The 20662-nt window shown below is 37.6% G+C and overlaps 2 protein-coding genes across 2 annotated transcripts in view; both read left to right on the top strand.

The window, feature by feature from the left end:
* Positions 1–10450, top strand: part of LOC135417901 (mannose-binding protein-like) — an 85882-nt gene extending 75432 nt beyond the window's left edge. Inside the window, exons 17-18 of the mRNA XM_064662544.1 lie at positions 8254–8341; positions 8939–10450. Coding sequence (XP_064518614.1) covers positions 8254–8341; positions 8939–8945 — 95 coding nt within the window. The 3' untranslated portion in view covers positions 8946–10450. The remainder of the gene's footprint in view (positions 1–8253; positions 8342–8938) is intronic.
* Positions 10451–12084: 1634 nt separating this feature from the next.
* Positions 12085–18958, top strand: LOC135417900 (pulmonary surfactant-associated protein A-like). The gene is made up of 4 exons (XM_064662542.1): positions 12085–13672; positions 16191–16347; positions 17590–17667; positions 18396–18958. The coding sequence occupies exons 2-4, from the start codon at positions 16206–16208 to the stop codon at positions 18770–18772; spliced, it is 597 nt and encodes a 198-aa protein (XP_064518612.1). The 5' UTR covers positions 12085–13672; positions 16191–16205; the 3' UTR covers positions 18773–18958.
* Positions 18959–20662: the final 1704 nt, after the last annotated feature.

Below are 20662 nucleotides of genomic sequence, written 5' to 3'. Positions count from 1 at the left end.
ATTGCATCTGTTTATAGCTGGTATCAGCTACTTCTGAAATATAGTTGTGAAACAGATAAATAACTAGAGCATGATCAATTTTTGGTATAATACAATTACTTGTATTCACTTATGTTTCTAGCTTTGATTTTAAAGAACATCAAGAGTATTGCTAAAAATCGTACTTGTCTCAACTGGATATCTCTTTTTACAAAAGCTGTAAGTGCACTTGCCTGTCTCAGGAATGAAGGTAAAAACACAGATGTACAAGAGTCCATAACACCTTGAAAACAGGCTTATATGGGGATATCTGATGAACAGACTGAAGGCAGGTTCATGAATCTGAATGGAAGGACTGTAACTTACTGGAGCTGGAATGACAGAGAACTAAGTCATCTACAAAATGAAGAACGTGCGGTAATAAAAGACTTTGAAAAAATGGATTGACATTAATTATTCAAATTCACATGAGTTAATTACTTGTGAATTCTTGAGATGATGAATCTAAGAAAACCCAAAGTTTTTTTGTCACTTATGTGGTTGATATTGAAGTTTGTTCCTGTAAAAGCAGCCTGGAATAACCAGAACAAGAGTGTATTTACAATTGCTGTCTCTTTGATATTCAGTTTTGAATCTCCTAATAAAGTACAGATTTCATTTTTTCAGTCAATATGAAATAAATTGTGTTTATCATAGTGGTATAAGGTTAATAAGTTATGGCATGCTCAGCAGGCTAGTTGTTATATCTGAGTTTCTCATAAATGCAGCATGAAGGAGGCAGTTTTTAGTTATCTTGAAACTAGTGAAAAATTTGTCTATATTCCGTCTTTGAGCTGAACTGTAAACTTGGAGAAATTACTCTCCACATGTTGCTGCTGATATATTATTTTTTGATGGAAATAATAGACAGTGCATACAGTCCTATGTTACTTCAGTATTTAGTGATGCCTTTGCTCCTAGTGCACTTTTACTCTGGTTCTAAAATTGACTGATAATGATCACTGAGAGCCTACAGTGGTATTTGTCATCTGGATACAGAAGTCCACTGCACACAAGTGACTACTGACATAGGAATAATTTCTTTTTTGAAGTTTCAGCTGTTTTTGTGCAGTGCTTTCCATGTGATGGGAAAATGAAATATGCTGTAACTACGAAGAGGAATAAAACAGTGAACTGGCCAGCCAGGTTGTTTTGTGCAGTAAAACAATCAGAGAAGAATAAGATGATGCTTTTTGGCAATCTGTAGTCATCAATTGAAGTACAGGAGATATAAATCAAGATTTAAATGCAAGAGAAAGCAGAACATTTTTGTCTTAAATTAAATACAAAAGCCTGCTGGCGTAATGTACTTCAAGTGGAATTTAGCTCATGCAGAAAAAGAGCAAAAGGCCTTATTTATGTGAATAGGTCCTTAATGTGAGAGAAGTGATATCACAGGCTTTTAAGGTTTTCTTGAAGGGAGCTTCTTTCACCTCAAGTGAACTACAGAAAGGCAATCACAAACTGTATCAAGAAGGAATAGGTGAATACCATGACAAAAAAGCCCAATACTAAAAGTTTGACAGTTAAGAAAAATGTTTACGTGAAGGCTTGAAGTTTTTGTCCAGGGAGGAATAGATTTTCAATTCCTCTTCCACTTTAACACATGTAAGCTTAGTGCCTCTACAGAGAGAAGAGCTGTGTCTACACTGGCAAATTATGTGGACCCACAGGAACAAAGGAACATGTCTGTGCACAGGAGCATTTGATGCCCAGCTCATCTGTTTTATAGCTGTTATTTTCATTGCCTAATTCCCTGTCTACCTTTGTAAGTACTGACATTTCTCTGCACTAGGTTAAACAGGTACAGAGAAAAAGCAATTACTGAAATGGGTGAAGGATATGAATTTTCTGGAGTATGATTTAACTGCTGATCTGCATCATGTTCTCCTTGTCATTACTGGCGTTGCATCTTTGCAGTTCTCAAGGGAACTGCATTCCTTTTCTGCATTAATTGGTGTCCTGCAGCTATGAAAACCAGAACTTTTTAAATTTTGCCTGGAAGTTTTTAATCAATATTTATTATATGAAAATGCAGGATATGGTGCAATATTTAAAAGACGGATTTGGGTTAATTTAGGACACGAAAGAGATATTCTAGAGAGTAGGTACAGTCCTGTTGTTCTTTCAGGTTTAGGGATCAGTGGTAGTTCAGTCTCCAATGCATTTATTTGTGATGATTATGTAAGTTTACTTTGAGACTGTATCCAAAAAACACTGTGAAATGTTTTCTGACCATTTCATTTGGAGCTGGACTAAGAGCAATTATGCCCCCAATGTGCCAACCAGTAGGTTGCAATGACTAAACTACTGATTTGAAAAAGATCTGGAGCAGTGTTTTGCAGATGTGAATGGTTGTTTTCTTTCAACTGAATTTTTTTTAGAAATACTATTCCTAATTCACATATCAGTGCCTGTCTCAGGAGTTTAATATGTAGTTTAGAGTAATTTTTACATTATTTTGCCCAACAAATCTCCAATATGCTTGATAAAAATTTAAGAAACTTCTTGTAACCTTACGTTAATGTTGTTTATGTTCAGAGGGCACTATGCTTCACTCAAATGGGATCTCTACAAACCTCAAAACTGCTTGCAGGTAAGTGCAAAACTATTCTTATGCTAAAAATATTGGAAGTTCACAAAAGCAGAATGGGAGAACATTCCTATTGCATACTCACTTTCATGCAGTTTAAAGTTATCAGACAACTAACTTTTTTACCAGGCTGGGTACACTAAGGATGTGTTTGGCCCCAGCAAGGATGGTATGTATAGCAAATCTGAGCTGCACTTCTTGAATCTTCTTGAAGTAAACACCCAGTCCTCAAACCTTTAGGCTTCAATCTGGTTTCACTTCTCCTGTTTCCAGTATCCTCTGTCTTGTAGGTTTATCCTGGTGTAAACCATCTCAAGGGAAAGGGTTCCCCAGCTGTTATACCCCCTGTGCAGAAACAAAGCTGCTTCCCTTCCTTTCTAGAAAACCAAACTCTGCTCTTTATTACACTGGTGAAAATCCATCTCTGGTGGAGTTGCCCTAGAAATGCAGCTGTGCAAGTGAAATTATAGCTGTATTAATCCAGGCTTTTGCAGTAAACTGTCCTGTGCTGAACCAGTGTTCAGAGGAGCAGAATAGCAGTGCTGAAATCTGAGAGCTTTGAAGGCCATTGCGTGGGAGCAGACTGAACTTCTCAGGCTGGTCAAGAGTCCACAGGGCAGGAACCAGACCTGGAAATAGAAAATGAGCCTTTATTAAGTCCTATTACTTGAAACTTTTAAACTCAGCAAGGTACTATCAGATGTGCCCTAAGTTCTCACCTTTCTCATCATATGTATTAGGGACACCTTTTCTTTCTGCAGGGACACCTTTCTTCACTATGTACTAAAAAGAAGCAGTTTGAAATTGTGTTCTATTATCTTCCAAAGGGCTTAAATCAGCATCCCTGATGACCACTTAATTTTGCATTAATTTAAACTAATCTGTGTTTGCTGTTATACCCCTGATTAAAACCATCTCATTTGGTGCTAATATGACCTCCGCAGAGCTTCCGAGTAATTCAGGATGAAAGCAGCATTTGTTAATCAACTGCTGGGCTTATCTTGCTAAAACACAATTTCAGGTTAAGTACAGGCTTAGGAAGAGTTATCCTGTCACATGTGAAAAAACACAATCTTTGAAAAGCTCTTTCCCTTCTCTTAATTTTTCAAGTGGCAATTTTTAGTGGAAAGTACAAGGTGCAAACAGGAAGCTATTCAGTCAGTAGCAACTTGTACTTACTGCATCATTTTCTTCTTTTAACACATAAATATGGGGAAGGGGTGGTTAACTCATGCTCAGAGCAGAGGAAAAGCATGTTCTTTGCTCTGGCTTGTTTCCTGTTGTGAAGGCATCAAACTGGTGTAAAACATGCAGAGGAGAAGTGTTGTGCAGGGGTCTGTGACTTTAGTGCTACCAAATGGCTCTACTCCTAGGCTTAGCACCTGGAGACATAAGGAATGAAAAATAATTCCTGGATTGTAGTTTGGCCAATAATGCTTAGGAGAATAAATAATGCAGGAGAGCCTGGAAACCTAGGTTTCCAGTCTTATACCTCTTCTAAGCTCTCTGCCAAACCTCTCAGCATTAGCAGCATGACTGGACACTCCGTGTTGTCTCTAGGGGGAGTGAGTTTATCCTGAGGCACCTGCAACCAACATCTCTTTTCATGCCCTGTAACCCCAGTGAGGTTTCAGACATCAGCAGCTTGAGCTGTTTAGATCAGTGCTTCGGGGTAGACAGTTGTGAGAGCTTTTTCCTGGTTTTCTGTGTGCTCTGGCTTTTTTATGTCTTTAAGTATTGGGGCAGTTCGTCCCTCAGAGCTGAGCTTGTGTGTTAATCCTTCAAGAGGCTTCTGGCAGCTTTGGAGTGGGAGGAAGACTCTACAGTGTTGGCATCCTCTTTCTGAGGTGTTTAAATTCAGATAAAACTTCAAGCACCTGGACTAAGTATACAGAATGCGGGAGCAGAAATCAACCCACATTTAGGTGTCTGATTTCAGAGAGTCTGAGCGTGCTACACTGGACTTCATGGAAATGGGCCTGCATTAGGTCAGTTGTGCAGCAGACTGAATTTCAGTGTTTCATTGCACCCCCATCAGGCCTTCTGTGCTCACTTGGGAGAGCTCTGGACAGAATCTCTTCCCCTTCCTCCCATCTGTACTGCTGGGCTACAACTCTTGGCCACCTTTGCCTTGTGCTTCAGATATGTACAAAAAAAGGCTCTGTGCAACTTTCCATCCTGCCCCGAGACTTATACCCAAGCATGTTTATGATTCAAACTTTTGTTTATTACAAGAGAAGCTAAGCTAAGCTGCTTTAGCTGAGATGGGCACAGCATTTCACCAAATTTAGGTAGAAATCCTGAAATCTCTTAAGCAACATCATAGTGTGTCCATTGGTTACTTTCCTGATTATCTCCTACCTTGCACTTTCTGGATCCAGGGACACCTCTGTAAGGGTGTCCCACTCAGAAGTGGTGTGATCAATACTATGTTGCCTATAGGTCACAACCTTTTAACTCCTCTATCACCTTATGCCCTCTCCACCCTGCCTAAGCAGCAATATGTGTTCACAGAACCAAGGTAAAGGCATGAGGAGGTGATGCATTTTTTAAACACTTTAACCTGTTTAGCTTTTTATTCCAGAGACCTGCAGCTAAACTGAAAATTGGGGGGTGTTGGTACTTCCTAAGTCTGCTAAGTAGATCTTTTATTTGTGCCACAAAAGCTAGTAAAGCAAGTATTATCTTGAAGCCTCAGATTGTTCTCTATATGCTGTTATTTTCCTGGTATTTAGCTTAAAGCTGCAATTGCCAGCACCTGGAGAATCTCAGCTTCCATTTTCATGACTGAAGTGCATTTCTAGTTTCATGTCTAATGATGAAAAAAGCCTTTTTAATTTCGTGTTTTAAAGTCTATCTTAAAGCAGAAACTGTATTTTTAATAGATGGGGGATACATAAATAAACATCCCAGGTCATAGGAACCCATGGAGGGAGTTTCCAAATCTCTAATCTTCAGCTACCCTTTGGTAAGATCACTTGTTTTATTTAGGATATAAAGATGCCCCTCGACATCTTTGAGCTGTAGACTGAGTAGCAGTCTGGTATGACAGCAATAAATTTGTGCTGTACTGCTTCACTGATCTACCCTTTGTAGAACACCTCTAGGGCTCTCTTAAAAGCCATCACACCTGTTTCTGCATCCCCGTTACATTCTGAAACGGATACAATAACGTGGCTGCTTCACACCAGTCTGAGATGGACACCAGTGCCTGATGCACGCTGCTGTACTGCATTTACTCCTTGCATGCTTGTGTAGTTACAAGGGTTATGGCTGATTTTTTGGAAACGATCCTCCGTGTTTGTAACAATAAATAAAACACTGTTCTGGTGTCACCTTGGGGGGTTCACACCTTGGTGCCTCTGTCCGGGCATCCCGGGGCCGCTTTGGAGGGGTGGGGGAAACCCGAATTGGATTTTGGCCAGAGTACGGAATGGGGGAAAACCCGGCCTGGATTAAAAGTTAAATTAAAAATGAAGGTTTGGACTTGATGATCTCAGAGGTCCTTTCCAACCTGGCTGATTCCATGATTCTATGAAGTGTCAGCAACAGTACTGCAGGACTTTGCATGTCAAGAAAAGCTGCCAGCTCATCACACAATAGCAGTTGTAAAAGCTATTTAAGAAATGCTTCACATGTTGTCTACAGTGCTTATAAATCACTTCACTGAAAATTGTATATTACACTCTGTCTCAAGTTACTGGGAGCTCTCCAGAGGTTTTGAATACTGCAGTCCTGCAGTTTGTCTTTGTCAAATACTCTCAGAATAGTTCTGAATTTGGTCTTTATTCTGGCCAGTTGCTTGAGTTGTTGAAAGGTATAATAGTTTACATCACTTATGTCTGTTACAGTGGCACAATGTGTTCCTCTGGAAGGGTCAAAGAACATAAAGGATGGGAGTTATTAGGCAGTTGAGCTCTATTTGTGTGGAAAAATAGATGCTAGAGAAATGCAATATACCATTGGCATGGTAACACTGGTACCAAAACATTCAGGAGCACCGTCGCTCTCCAGGTCTTGAATATTAAATTTTATAAGTTAATACTTAAAACCCACTTTAGCTGTAGAGGGTTGTCCATGGGAACAATGGAAATGTTGTGAAAGAGGCACTCAGTGTACCCAGCAGGCTGGGCTCTGCACAGAGTTGAACACACATTTGAAAAGACACAGTTAGGAAAAAACTATGGTACACTTATTTTTGAGCTTGAATCCCTGAGGTGGTCCAGTAAGACAGACAAGGAATGAGACTACTTGAAAAATAAGCATATTAGAAGTGTTCTTATGTAGATTCCCACTCCTGAGAAACAAGAATATTCCTGTCTGCCAGATATTTGCATGTGTCTCTGTTGCTGTTCATTCCCTCACAAACTAGAGGTTATAAGATATCACAGACTGTTTTTGTAGAGGGAATGCTACAACTTCTCATGAATGTGAACAATAATATTCAGAGAATGGGCAAGTATGTGACTGGTGATAGACATGAGAAAACACTCAGAGTTTCAGGAGATGGGAGAAAGGCAGGAAAAGGAAAATATTATTATCAGGACAACAGCTGCTCCAGTGATTTGGCAAACTTATCTGATGGTATTGGTTGAGACCTCTAAGTAGACTTCACTGTACCTGTGGTGTGTGTGAGCAACACCAATGCCAAAAGACTTGTTTTAGTTCAGCACTTTTTTGGAAGCTCATGTCTGACAGAACGAATGAAAAACAACCAACAGGAAGGGTGCCCGTGGTTGTGCTGCTGTTTGTATTTCCAGAACAGTGTGGACAGGCCAGCAATCTACTACATCTTTCACAGTCACGGCTGTGGAGATAAGAGTGGAATGAGGTAATGGCTGTGTAGTTTCATGGTACACACATACATTGGGATCTGAGACAAAATGAACTGAAGATGCTGCCTGTGCTTTTGCATTTCAGGTGGAAAAAGTGTGGGGAAACACCTAAAGCATTGTACAGATGTGCATGTGTTTGTCATGCTTAGCAGTATGGATATGAAATCTCTAGGCCAGGCTGTAGTTCACATTGCCTCACTAAGAATAGGATAACTGCTCTTTAACCAGGCAGTGAGCTGCTTGAGCACACAGGGGCTAGATTGCTGCATGCCAACCTCTTAGAATCATTCCTCAAATCAGAGCATTGAATGCTAAAACAAATTTATAAACAAATATAATTAATAGATTTAAATAGGTAGCTGAAATTATTATTAAAAATTTTGTAGAGTTTCTTTTGTCTTACGAAGAAAAATAGTGTTAAATCTTCAAAACTACACATAAAGCTACTATAAAGGCTGTAAGGGGTGACCCCTATGGAATAACAAAATGATATTTTATTAGTTAAGTAGTTGACATTCATGGTTATTACATTTCTCAGAGTTATTAAATATTCTCTTTGATTTGTCATTCAAGTTAAGTCTGCTGTGTTTTCATAACCTACTAGACAGTTTCAGTTTGAATCATTTTGGCCTCAAGCAATATTCAAGATGTCCCCATCTCTCCAGAGAGAATCTGAGGTTGTAGAACTCTGTTCTTTCCCATTTGCTTTATTTCTATTTCTCTGAGTCTTCATCTGGTCCTTGTTTTTTATGTGCTAGATGAACTTTCAGGGGGTTTAAATAGAGCTTTTCTCATTTTCCCTTACAGGAATCTTCCAAGAACATTTCTGTGCTGAAGTCTCTGCAATATCTGCACCTTATATAGTTTCAAGTCAGCTCAGGTGTACCCATAAAAGGTAAGGAGATAACCTTCTTTTTTGGGCACTTCAATCTATGGCCTTTCTCTGGTATCTCAGCACTCCAGCTGTCCCCCTAGTAACGCTCAGCATGGCTAGTTTGGAGCTGCCAGGCTTTTACAGGCAGAAGTCTTTGCTGTGTGATGCTGTTGCTGAAAGGCAGAGCACAGTGCAGCTGCTCAGCCTGGCAAGGACTGGGGCCCTGAAGCACCACTTGCTGCTGCTGCCTGATCCCCCAGATCTGCTCCTCTGGAGGTGAAGCACAACACCACCACATGGAATTGCAGGAGCTGGATGGATGCAGGGCTGGGCTTCACCAACCCCTCGGATGCTCAGGATCTCTGCTTTTCATGGAAAATGAAATAACGAAGTGCCTTACGAGCTTTCTGCTACCAGAGATCTATGAAGTGTTCCTCTGTGCTTTTATGCTGATTAGAATCTAAAAATGGGCCATTACAACAGAAGCAGATTCAGTATATTAAGTTCTATATGCTTCAAACAACACAGTCAGCTAAAACATACAGAATTTTGTGTTCAGTCTCCTGAAAAATTCTGTGCAAAATTGAATTCTATAATACCCGTTGTCTTAATTTTCAGCTCATAACAGCAACAACAACCGTGACAGGTGCTGTTTCCTGGGAATTCATGACCAGTTGGTGTCCCTTCAGTAAGATGCAAAGCAGCTTTATTTCACTGTGATCATCAGACCATAAGAGCAGCTTGATGAGTTTATTGTTTTCATTTGCAACTCTGTGTTTTCTGCCGTGTGTTTTCAGCAAGAAGTCTCTCCCAAGGACTTTGAATTTCAATGGCAAATAAAATATTGACAAAGCTTTTGGATATATATGTTCTAACACTTATCAGTGAGACATTATACAGGCCATTTCCCGGCAATAACAACATAATAAGAGCTTGGCAGGATATTTTTTTTTTTTCTATCTGGAGGCTAGATTATTTTAAATTGATAACAGGGGCCAGGTGGCTATTTATAAGGGCAAGATATGAACTGCAAGCATATGTTTCCAAGGCAATGTTGGCCAGTGGCTGTTCAAGCATAAATTGCTTCCTATTACCACTTTTGATAGGAGGGATGTGGTCCAGTTCACCTCTGTGGGAACACAGTGTGGCAGGACACTTCTATCTCTGAAAGTGCAGGACTCTTTTCACTGTTCCCAGTAAAAAAGGCAATATTTACTCTATCATGACACCCCTAATTGATATTGCAGTGAGTAATTTTGTTTTGTTGTTGAATAAAGATTAGGGTTTTTCCATACTGTTATGTAGTATTCCCATAGAGGGCTACTTACATAGTGTGAAAGATGCAAGGAGGAATTGTAGAGTTGATAATATGACCTATAGGATACAAAAATGAATTGATGCTTTGGAAATAAAAATGTGATTCCTCAATGATCATAGGAATACCATCTCTCTAAACTTTACCTGTGAAACAGTTAAGAAACAGACCTGAAAATCATTATTATGTTGTGAAGTTAGATTGAGATTATTTGTGAGTTTCTGTTTGTTTATAAAAGGATGAGACAGAAGCTGATTACAGTATGGCTAAATTTTTACTAAACCTGGATAAAGAATATGGGGAGGCAGAAGGGGAGAGTACTTGTCCTGTCTGAAGGAAGAAGCCTGTGTCTAAAAATCTGCTATATTATTGTCAAAGCAAGAGCTGCTTGATGCCTTTGCTCATGTGCTCTGGTTGATTTTTTTCTCTTTCTTTTTTCAAGGCTTAGAAATAATGGTTCAGTCCAAATGACTTTTCTAGCAACTTGCCTACCATCTTCATATAACTCGAGAGGCTGCTTTGCTGATGTCCCATACTTTGCTGACTCTGAATGTGTAGTTTAAATCAATGGCTTTAATCATATGATAAAGAAGGAAACTGATATAATCTAAAAGCAAAGGACAAGCAGTTCTTTTGTAAACATAGGTTTAAGTTGTAAGTTTTTTGGCTGGAGATAATCACTGGTTTTTTTTAAAAAAGCTCTGAAAACCTGGTCATCTCTTTTCTTGATAGCATAGTTTGAATCACTTTTCCTGGAATGGAAAATAAATTGAAATAAATTGAATAAATTGCTTGAAGCCTTTTTTTTTTTATTTTTTTTTTTAATTTTATGCTTTCTGTCTTTTCCAATAGTGATACTATGAGAGGGCTATTCAGTACAGTCTAGTGGAGCCAGCTCTTTAAAATCCACTATTCCAAGCTCTGTTCCCTATCTCCATTATCCTCTTTTTGGGAACCTCATGATCTATATTCAGCATTTCTTATTTTCCTCCATCAGAAATCTCTGCCCTGGGATCCATTGCCCAAAATAAGTGTGCTATTAAGCTGACAGCATGTTACTGATGCCATGTTTTTTCACAAATATAAATGTACCTCATCAGCAATCACATTCTTCCTGTAAGATTCTTATCCTCAGATTAAAGTGGCACAAGTCTAGGGTACAACAACACTAATATAAATTTTAAGACTTACCTACAGCAGAATTTCTTGTCTTTCAGTATTAGCAGTGTAGTAAGGTACCATATTCTCTACATTTTTTTCATCCCATTCCTGCATCAGTGCACTATAAATTAGCATACAAATTATTTTATCAGTGCTTCTTGTTTTCCAAAGGGGGGGACTGTTTACCTTCCCATATTGTCTCAGTAAAGTTAAACTGCAGGTGGGGAGGAGGTAGAACTTCAGCCATTGGATTGTTTCATGATTTAAGAGGTGACATATGTTTAGTGCTCTATATTTCTCATGAGGTCTTAAGCTGATGCCAATGAGAATTCTTAAAACTAACTATAGGCTCTTAACTCTGTATGACTTAAAGCTCTGTAGCAACACAGCAAATAGATTACAGTGGAAATACTAGACAAATATTAAAAACTACTGTTGTTTTGAACAAGGTAAATGTGGAGAATTGACCACACCTGCTTGCCACACAGATGTTGTGCCAAGGACAGGCTCAGAGAGCCGGTATCAGGAACTTGCAGCAGAGTGACACATTTGAGATTAATGTCTCACAAATTGCTAAAATAAACTAGCAAGGCTGTACAGAACTGTGGTTTGAGTGTGGCATAAACTTCATGCTGTTTAGGATATGATAAGTTATCATAATCAGTTAGTAATCAGCTCACTTCAAAACAGTGTGACCAAAATGAAGAGTTTACCTTGCATTCTGAAAACGAGAGGTGTGAAGGCTATAAAACATTAGTTCTGGTTTTTGCCCCCCCTTGGTGGTTAGTTTTTGAGGGTAGCATGCACAGCTGTTATATAAAGAAGCAGTCTTTCTGGGTACATGCTGTCTTGGAAAATTGGATTCCTTTTTTCCCCAAGTTCTCCTTTGCTGATGGTTGAGGAGGCCATTGCAGGGTTTGGGTTTAATTCACTGGCATTAATAAAACAGCATGTTTAAAATTTTTATCGTTCTTCTTAATGATAGAAAAATGGCTGCAGTACCTGAGGCCCCCTGAAACCAATAAAGGTCCCTGACTGGGTTTTGTGTGTGTTTCCCAGCTAAAGACCTTCAGCCACTACCACACAGGTTTACCTACAAATTTCAGAATTCTACAGGGGTGCTAGGTTGCAGAAAAAAATATTTACTTTCTTTCTTCCTTATTTTAGTATATTTGTTTTCCCTCATTCTCTGCCGCATAACTAAGGAAATGGCTAAGTAATCTCTCACGTTGGATTATGGTTTAGATTTCTTATCAGCATCCATTGTGTAAGTATAGTCTGACTCATGGGAGAAAAACTGTTATCAAATGTATGTTTCCTTGAAAATTTTGGTAAGAGATAATAATTTATAAGGTTTTCCTTCATTATAAACCATGTTTTGCTCCTGCCACACTATCCTGAATGGACAGAGATAATAGCTGGTAGAGCTTAACTGATTTCCCTGTTTAGTGTTTTCAGTTCTTTATTTAATTTTTTATAACTATAAACTGTGTTAGGTGGAAGAAACAGTACAAATCTGCAGAGATTTATATCATGTTCATGTATTAAAGTTGCATCTATCTACATGGGAAGGATATATGGGTGCAGTGATACAACAGAAAAATTAACCCTTACAACTGTTGCAGAGCTGCCTAGAAACTGGATCTATATGAGACTGTTTTCTGGCAAGTTAGAACTTGGGAAAGAACTTGGGCACCTAGTAATTTAAAATATTACTTCTCAAAATCTGGATCCATTAAGTTTCATCTTATCCTGCAACTAAAGAAATTTCCTAAGTACCCCAGAGGTCTGCTACCCTTCAGAAACAGAATTACCTGTGTCTCAATGGTGCTGAGTTGCCTGGTGTCCATGCTATTCCCAAGCTGCAATGGGATTCAGAAGAAAAAAAAAAAAGTATTTTATGTGTTGAGTACTGCCTAATCCATGTCTTATACCCTCAATACCAGTTCTTTTCGTCTACCTTTTCTGGACTACAGAGGGAAATAGTTTCCACTGGTGGGGTGAGAGGTTTTGTAAAATGACTAACCTGCATTCAAAGCTTTGCTCTGTATCAGGTGGAGGAAGGACTCAAAGATAGATTGTTTATAACATAAGTTTGTGAATATTAATTGATAATTTGTTAAAAAGGACACTCAGTTTGTCCTCAGTTTGCTATTTTTGGGGTTTTTTTTGAGAGGGAGGACAAACCATGCTGAGTAATGTCCTTTTAACTACAAGGTGAGGTTTACAGTTGTGAATGGAAAGGGATTTAAGTAACTAAGATACTTCTACAGAGGATCCCTCACATATCTTGTCCTTTGGAATCTTCTCTTAGCTAGATCAGCTAGTTGATATTAAACATCTTTTTAATTGCTGAACATGGAGCCTAAAGATGTTAGCTTGCAGCTGTCAGTACTGCTGGGTAGAAAGACACTATAGTTAGGGATCATGATGAAACTTCAATAGTTCTAGTAAAATACAAATGATAAGTAGAGAACATCCTATCCTTAACAGACCACAGTATAAACTGACAAAGCAGAGAAAAGCTGTAAAGCAGAGGTATTTCTATCTTACAGGTGAGGGACTGATGTGTTGGCTTGCTGAAGTTTATGAAACAAACTTCATCTAGGATCAAGCATCCTACAATAGAAGACATCAGAACCAGAAGGAAGTTGCTCACAAGATCACAATATTTATTCCTGGGAAACCAAAGGAACAAAAACTCTGGTTTAATTTTTCCTTGAAAATGTTGCCTGTTTGAGAATTTTGTGCTCATATACGGGTTTTTCCAAGATCCGTCTCTGGCCAAGAAAGGATCAATGGTACTCTACATGCAAGAGAGACCAAAAGGTCATGGAAACATTGAGCATAACACACAGCTAGAAAATTATATTAAGGTAAGGCAAGTACCTCATACACAGAAATGGGAAGCAAAGTTTAGAATTCTGACTTCCAGATCAGACTATCTGGGAGGTATCATGCTTACTTAATTCACAGGAGTACCTTTCCTTTCACAAAAACTACTGGTAGTCATATGACATTTTTGCTTTTGTAAAACAAGAAACAATTTTTACAATATGACCTGGAATCACAGAAAGTTACTTTATGTTTTTATAGATTTTGTTTGTGTCTACAAATCCGGAGTTATCTGCTAGTTCTAGGTTGTATTTTCTACAACTTTGGCTTTCTATTGTTATAAAAGAATAAGAAATTGCTCAAACCTTAAAACTGATCTCAGTATTTGCATCATAAATGTGTGAGTGAAACTAAAAAAACACATTTGTGCCCTCAACATTGAGTCTCCACTTCAGTGGTGTCATTCAACAAACATGACACCATATAAAGGGGACTTGTGTGAACTGCACTTTCATTTCACTTTGAAGCAGAAGGGTAAGTTGAATTTCCTCTTCATAAATCACAAGGAATTTCAGCTAGAAGGCAATCCCATTTCTTTTTATTTCTGTGGTCATACTTACATTTTAAAATTAAATTTTCCTTTATTAGTCATTTTTTACTTTGCTTATACTAGCAATTTTAGTAGATGAGGACACGCCTGAAGGCCACTAGATAGTGATGACTGATGAAGGTCATTAAAAGTGGATTAAAACTGAAGAGCTGGGGTTTTTTTTCCATTTTGCTTTATAATTGATCAAGACTTTGACTCTGCATCATAATCCAATTATGAGCTGGATGCAGTAGTCCATTCAAATGTAATTCCCTGAATGATGATCATCAGGCAAAGGGTACATGTTGTAATTGCATTTGCTTATCTCAGGGATGTAAGTATTCCTAGCCACCTAAGGTAGGTTTAATAATCTGCTCTAAGTCATTGGCCAGCATTTTCAGAGGTGTCTGCTAGCCTTCAGTATAGTAAAGGGTAAACAGCTCAAGACACTTCAGAGTCAACGGACAAAACTCAACAGCACTTTTAGTACTGCTCGTGTGTTCCCAGTCTTTAAAGTGGAAATTCTTGACCATGAGGAATAGATACTGCTATTAATTAAACAGATACTATATGCTACAAATTTATGACATAATTGAATATTCTTATGTTCAAGGGTATGTCCTGTTGAATTGACTTTGATAAGACATTGCCCTAGAAAAACAAGTTAGTGTTGATGCAGATTAAGAATAATCTCAAAACTCTTCTATGACAGAATCAATCTGGAAGATATAAACAATACTTCTCTTTTCAAAAAGTTCAACCCATTTGACAAATGGTAATAAACTGATATCTTGATTCTGCTTGGCATATATACTTTGAAACAAATATCTTGTTATTACTGATGAACTCAGATTTTAAAATCTTGCAGCATTCAAGCCAACCAAAGTTTTATTTTCAGTTTTGAGTGGCGCTGGATTTAAAACATATTATGATTGTCAATTCTGATTTTCTTTTTAAGGATGGAAGTTTTTGAAAGAGAGCAGTGCAGGATCTCTCTAATTCATGCCAGTAGAAAAGTGAAGTATGGGTGTTAAGTTACGTATTTTGTATGAGAATCAACCCAACAGGATCACCTATTAGAAATGGATACCAATTCTGGTCTCTTGAACCTTGCTTTACATCTCTTATTATTTTAACTGAATGATGTCAATAACTGGGTATCTCCATGCCACAGTAACTTACAGTCCTTCAATTCAGGTTTCATAACTGCACAGAATACCCGCTTGCTATTTTGTAAACCATGATGTGTATAAATTGAGTGCTTTTTAGTCATGATATCTCAGCACTAGGATTATAACCCTGATTAATGTTATATCTGAAAGGATAAAATAAGATGAATAGGCCTATTGCCAACCAGCAAAAATGCATTTTCCACAAGAATAACTCTGACATTTTCAAGCTTGTGGAATTTTGTTCAAAACAAGATAGGAATGTCAATTGAGCTATAAAATTTTGCCCATGTGTAAAACACTATCAGTCTGTTTATGTCAAACAAATGTGCTTAAATAGTACTGTGGTTAAAGAGATTGCTAACTAGCTCCAAAACATTGCAATAACCACTGTAACAGATTGTGCCTTTCAGGTTGGTATCATAAAATCATTGAGTGATTATAGTCCTTAACAGCCAACTAATGGCTTAAGTGTGATCAGTTACATCCAAGCCCATCATTTCTCAAGGATTAATCCAACAAATAGTCAGTGATAGCAAAAGGGATAATTTATCTTCACTGCTTCCAAATGTGTGACTATCATTCTGTAATGGGCGTGTCAAGCTGAATCAGACTAAAAAGAGTTTCGTGTATAAGCTACACAATGATAGAAAATAAATCTGGGAAATCTCTTACACCTAAACTATAGACTGTATTTAAACAAGGAAATAATGGAAATTTCCAGAATTTTCAATTATATAAGCCAATGCCAACGATTTCTTACAAAATCACTGCCTGACAAATGTGTGGGTTTTCTTACAGCTGGCCTGAGCAATCATGTTGTCTTGCTCATCCTACGTACTCACAGCAGTAGCTGCTTTGATAGTGACTTGCCACGCATTGAGTAAATTTCCAGAAATTTCTGGGCTACCTGATATCCCTGGAAAAGATGTTCTGAAAGGACTGCCACGTGTACCGGGTAAGTAAACTTCCCTTTTTTGCACCAGATCCTTGTCATGAAGGCAGCACGACACAGAAGGACATGTGCTCTCAAGGAAGCAGCTGTGTTAAGCAGAGGAAGGAAAACTGAATGGAGGAAACAGGCAGTTTAATTTTTTTTCTCCCAAAAGACAGGCCTCCGCTCTCATCTGGGAGAAGAGGGGAAGTGAACAGGTTATAAATACTTTGATATAAATATTATATATATAAATATGTCTTTACAGTGCTTTTTCCATTGACTTTCCAAAGGGAATTGCTTCTTTCACAGAAGTTATCTTTTTTTCTTTTCTTTTTTTAAGTACAAAGGCAATGTTATCCAATATTCAAAAGTAGGCTTGTAAGGAACACACTTTGCACTGTGTAATTTTCCTTCTACGTAGAAATGCATTCTTCAAGTCTGTTGACAAGGCTAAAGCACTATCAAAATTATTCATAAACTCTCTCTATTAGGTCAAATATGGTTTTTTTTTTTAATGGATTGTGAAGTACAGTAAGTGTTGCAAAATTGCAACTTGGAGATGCAGCAATATTTTGTGGTTCTACTTGGCTATTTGTTTCCATTGTGAATAGTTGGAACATGATCATGGGAGCACATTTGTGACTTTATTCTACATGTAGGACCTTTATTACCCATGGAAATGGGTGTGAAAAAGGAATCTACCTTTACAGTGCTTTACAGTACTGCTAAAGTACCCCTTTAGCAAGCACTGCTGCATGGACTCTATTTCACACTATCCATGCAGAAACTTTCATCTACTAGTGTTTATGCTTTCATAAAAATAAGATCCCACCATAAAAACACAGAGCATCCATCCTGCACATTAAAAGAAAATTGTATGGTGCCATAGGAACTGTTCCCTCCCCAAAATCTCCCTTGTGCTTGTTCACCACTATTTAGTAGAATGAAACAAATTTGTTTTTGCAAAGCCAGTTTCATAGATTCAAACAAAATTCTTCAACCTCGAAAAATTCCGTTGCTTCTGTGCAGAGGGGAATTAGTAGCATTTAGAGGGTTGGAGGTTTTTGTTAGTTTGCTTTAATATAGATTAACAACAACATGAAAAAATTACTGGGAAAATATTTATTTTACACCTGATGATGTAAAAAAATACTATTACATGCTAGTTAGCTCTGGAAAATTACTAGTTTTATCAAGGGAATTGTTCCTATCAGCAGAGTCTAGTTTTGCTTGATTATATAACTTTTATTTTTATCTGTATAGGTCTACCCGGTTCTCTGGACACTGGATGCCACAATCTTTTAGTAAATTTGGAGCACCGACTTTTCCAACTTGAAGCTGGTAATTCTTCCCCTTGTTACTTTTTCAGCTCACGAACAGTTCTAAGCACAATAGGCAAAGTTAATTATAGACTCATGACTTGTAGGAAAGAAATTTCATTTGAAAATGGTACTGAGTCCCAAAATTCCATTTTCTCATCCAAAGCTCAGGAAATCAAGACCCTGTTTCCCTGGAGTAGCAGATTTCTTTTACCAACAGTAACACACATTTATTAAAATTCGATTTATTTGAAAAAAAATTCCAACTGATGTTGCACTTTCCGCACAGATTCATGGGAACTCCTCAGTTTTGTACCCCATATTTTTATCTATCAGCAACCAGATTGTTGAGGGTGGTAAATTGTTTCTTATTGAGAAAGAATTCACAAAAAATTATCACTTCTCTATTTTGCTTGCTCAAATCTGAAGTAAACTGATCCTCTTTAGAAAGCACACTCAATACAACGGGGCTCATGGAATATGTAGCAAACATGAGTGGGGCATCCTTGTCTTGGAGACAAGGACAGATGGTCACAAGGAGCATAACAATATACTTAGGGAAAAACTAGTGGATGGGTAAAATTTAAGATCTTTTTTTCTCTTAATCCTTTACTCTCACTTTTGCCTACTCTTCCTCTTACCACTTTTAATTTTCTCTTAATCTCTTGATTTTTCTTTTTTTTTGCTTTTTCTTCAATAGGCCGTAGAAAATTTAAAAAGCTAAGTAGGTTTTTTCTTTTCATGTTTCAGCACTTGCTTTGAATGGGAAAATAAGAAAAGTAGGAGAGAAAGTGTTTGCTACCAATGGAAAGAAAGCCGATTTTGCATCTGCACTACGATCCTGTGAAGAGGCTGGAGGAACTCTTGCAACTCCCATGAATGAGGAGGAGAATAAAGCTATTATGGACATAGTGAAACAGTATAAGCAATATGCTTACTTGGGCATTAAAGAGAGTGAGACTTCAGGCCAGTTTACATATATAACTGGCATGCCTCTGAGTTATACCAAATGGCACCAATATGAGCCTAATGGCAAAGGGAAAGAAAAATGTGTAGAGATGTACAAGGATGGGAGCTGGAATGATGAAAAGTGCAACCTGTATCGTCTCACAATCTGTGAATTTTAAAGAATGGCCTTTCAGCCACTTCAGAGTGTGGAGACAATGAAATATGCTGTATCTTAGGTTTATAAAATTTCTGCAAATTTTCTGTATCTTAAAATCTAAAATGAATCATATTTAGGTAATTTTTTATCCTTAAGAAAATGCTAAATGTGGTAGGTGATTAACATAATTAAAATGTTCTTAATCTGATGTGTTTCTCTCTTTTGGAGGGTTGGGAATACTTCAGAATTCATTTTTCATTACAGACTGTCTCTGTGCCTTTGTGAAGATTAGAGGAAAATTGCAAGGTCTGACCTGGGATATTGGAAAAATCTGAAATTAAAATTGCCCATAGCTTCATAGTGGAAGAGTTTCCATGTACTTAATAGTTTCTGCCTTAAAAGAGATGCCCAGAGTTGACTTCACTGGAGCAATTATGGTCTCGGGTTTTTTACCTCACTTTCGCTTATAGAACTTGTGTGATATTTAAGCACACACTGGCTCATTCAGCATCCACATTTAATTTATGCTTTATGAAAATGTTAACAGTACCAGTTACAACTAATTATCTTAGTTTCAGAAGCTAGTCTCTATAAAACACTAAGCTAAATATTGCATTAGATCCAAGTAGACAGAGGTATGTGTATAAAATGCTAAAGATTGCATTTTGTTGCTAAAGCAGCACATTCCTTCAGAAAACTATCTTTTACAAAATATTTATCTTTTACAAAATGTTTTCACTGCTTGCTCAACTTGGGTAGCTGGTGAGCAGGGGCACCTCAGTAGAGTACCACGAGTAGCAAATTCTCACATACTTACCTTGCCATGAGGGGTCCTGGGCCAACCCATTATCATTTTCATACTACCTGAGGGGAGTAGAGTTAAAAATACATTTATAAACATTTCATATCCTGCTCCTTCTCCACATTTGACCTCTGTGCAGGAAGCCCCAAGGAAGCTGAAAAAGTACACCCAGTACCATGTTAGATAGATTTCAAAGTGTGAACATGCCTTACGAAGTAGCTTGCTTTGAGACTTATGAACATGATACCATTTTAGCCAAAAGTTTCAAATGGGAAGGGAATAGATTATGCCATGATGAAAATCCTGACTTAGAGTGTACACTGAGAAAAAGGAAGGCTAAATTAATACCTTTTAATTTTCCTGGGCTTAGCTCTGACCAGCTGCACTCAAGCTTCTGGAAAGAGCAGAAGGTCTACTTAAAACTACCACTTAATTTTTATTTATTAGTATTTAAGTAAGTAAATGTTACTAGCAATTTTTGAGTCTTTTACTCATGCAGATTCTTTGTTAAAGCAAGGTGATTACCTGTTACCAAAAGGCATCATGTTAGAGAAAGGGACCCCCACCCAAGGAAAAAAGAACACTACCAACATGATCTTTTACTATCAGAACCAAAAAAGCATATTCATTTACACAGATCTCCAACTAGTTGTGGAGTATTCTATTCCTTTGCTTAATGAGTACTTTATTTCTACCACATTGATGTTTTCAAGCTGACTATAGAAATCTCTTGTTAAAATCCTTAATGTGTAAAATCTGAAAAATGGCCTAACACAATATATCATCTATATCTGAACAGATTTAGACTTCAAAACACTTGGGGGGGGTTATCCAGTTAAGAAAAAAAGATTTTTTTTTTTTTCAGTCAAAAGCTAGTATTTATTACATCAATAAGAAAAGCATCTAGGCTAGCTCTGAGATTCCAATTTCTTTCCATTTTAGCCATTACTACTGAGAAAAGGAAAAAAAACAAATCAAGAACGTATATGCTGCTAAAAAATAAAAACACCTCAGATGTGGTGTTTTCCTTTATGAACTGCTAGACAGCAGTTCCCCCTTTATGATTCACACTTGATCTGTAGCATTTTGGGTAATTAAATGAAACAGCTC

This window comes from Pseudopipra pipra, chromosome 8 (assembly GCF_036250125.1).
Source record: "Pseudopipra pipra isolate bDixPip1 chromosome 8, bDixPip1.hap1, whole genome shotgun sequence".
Classification (NCBI taxonomy): domain Eukaryota; kingdom Metazoa; phylum Chordata; class Aves; order Passeriformes; family Pipridae; genus Pseudopipra; species Pseudopipra pipra.
The sequence above is the reverse complement of the archived record's forward strand: the minus strand, read 5'-3'. Positions and strand labels throughout refer to the sequence as shown.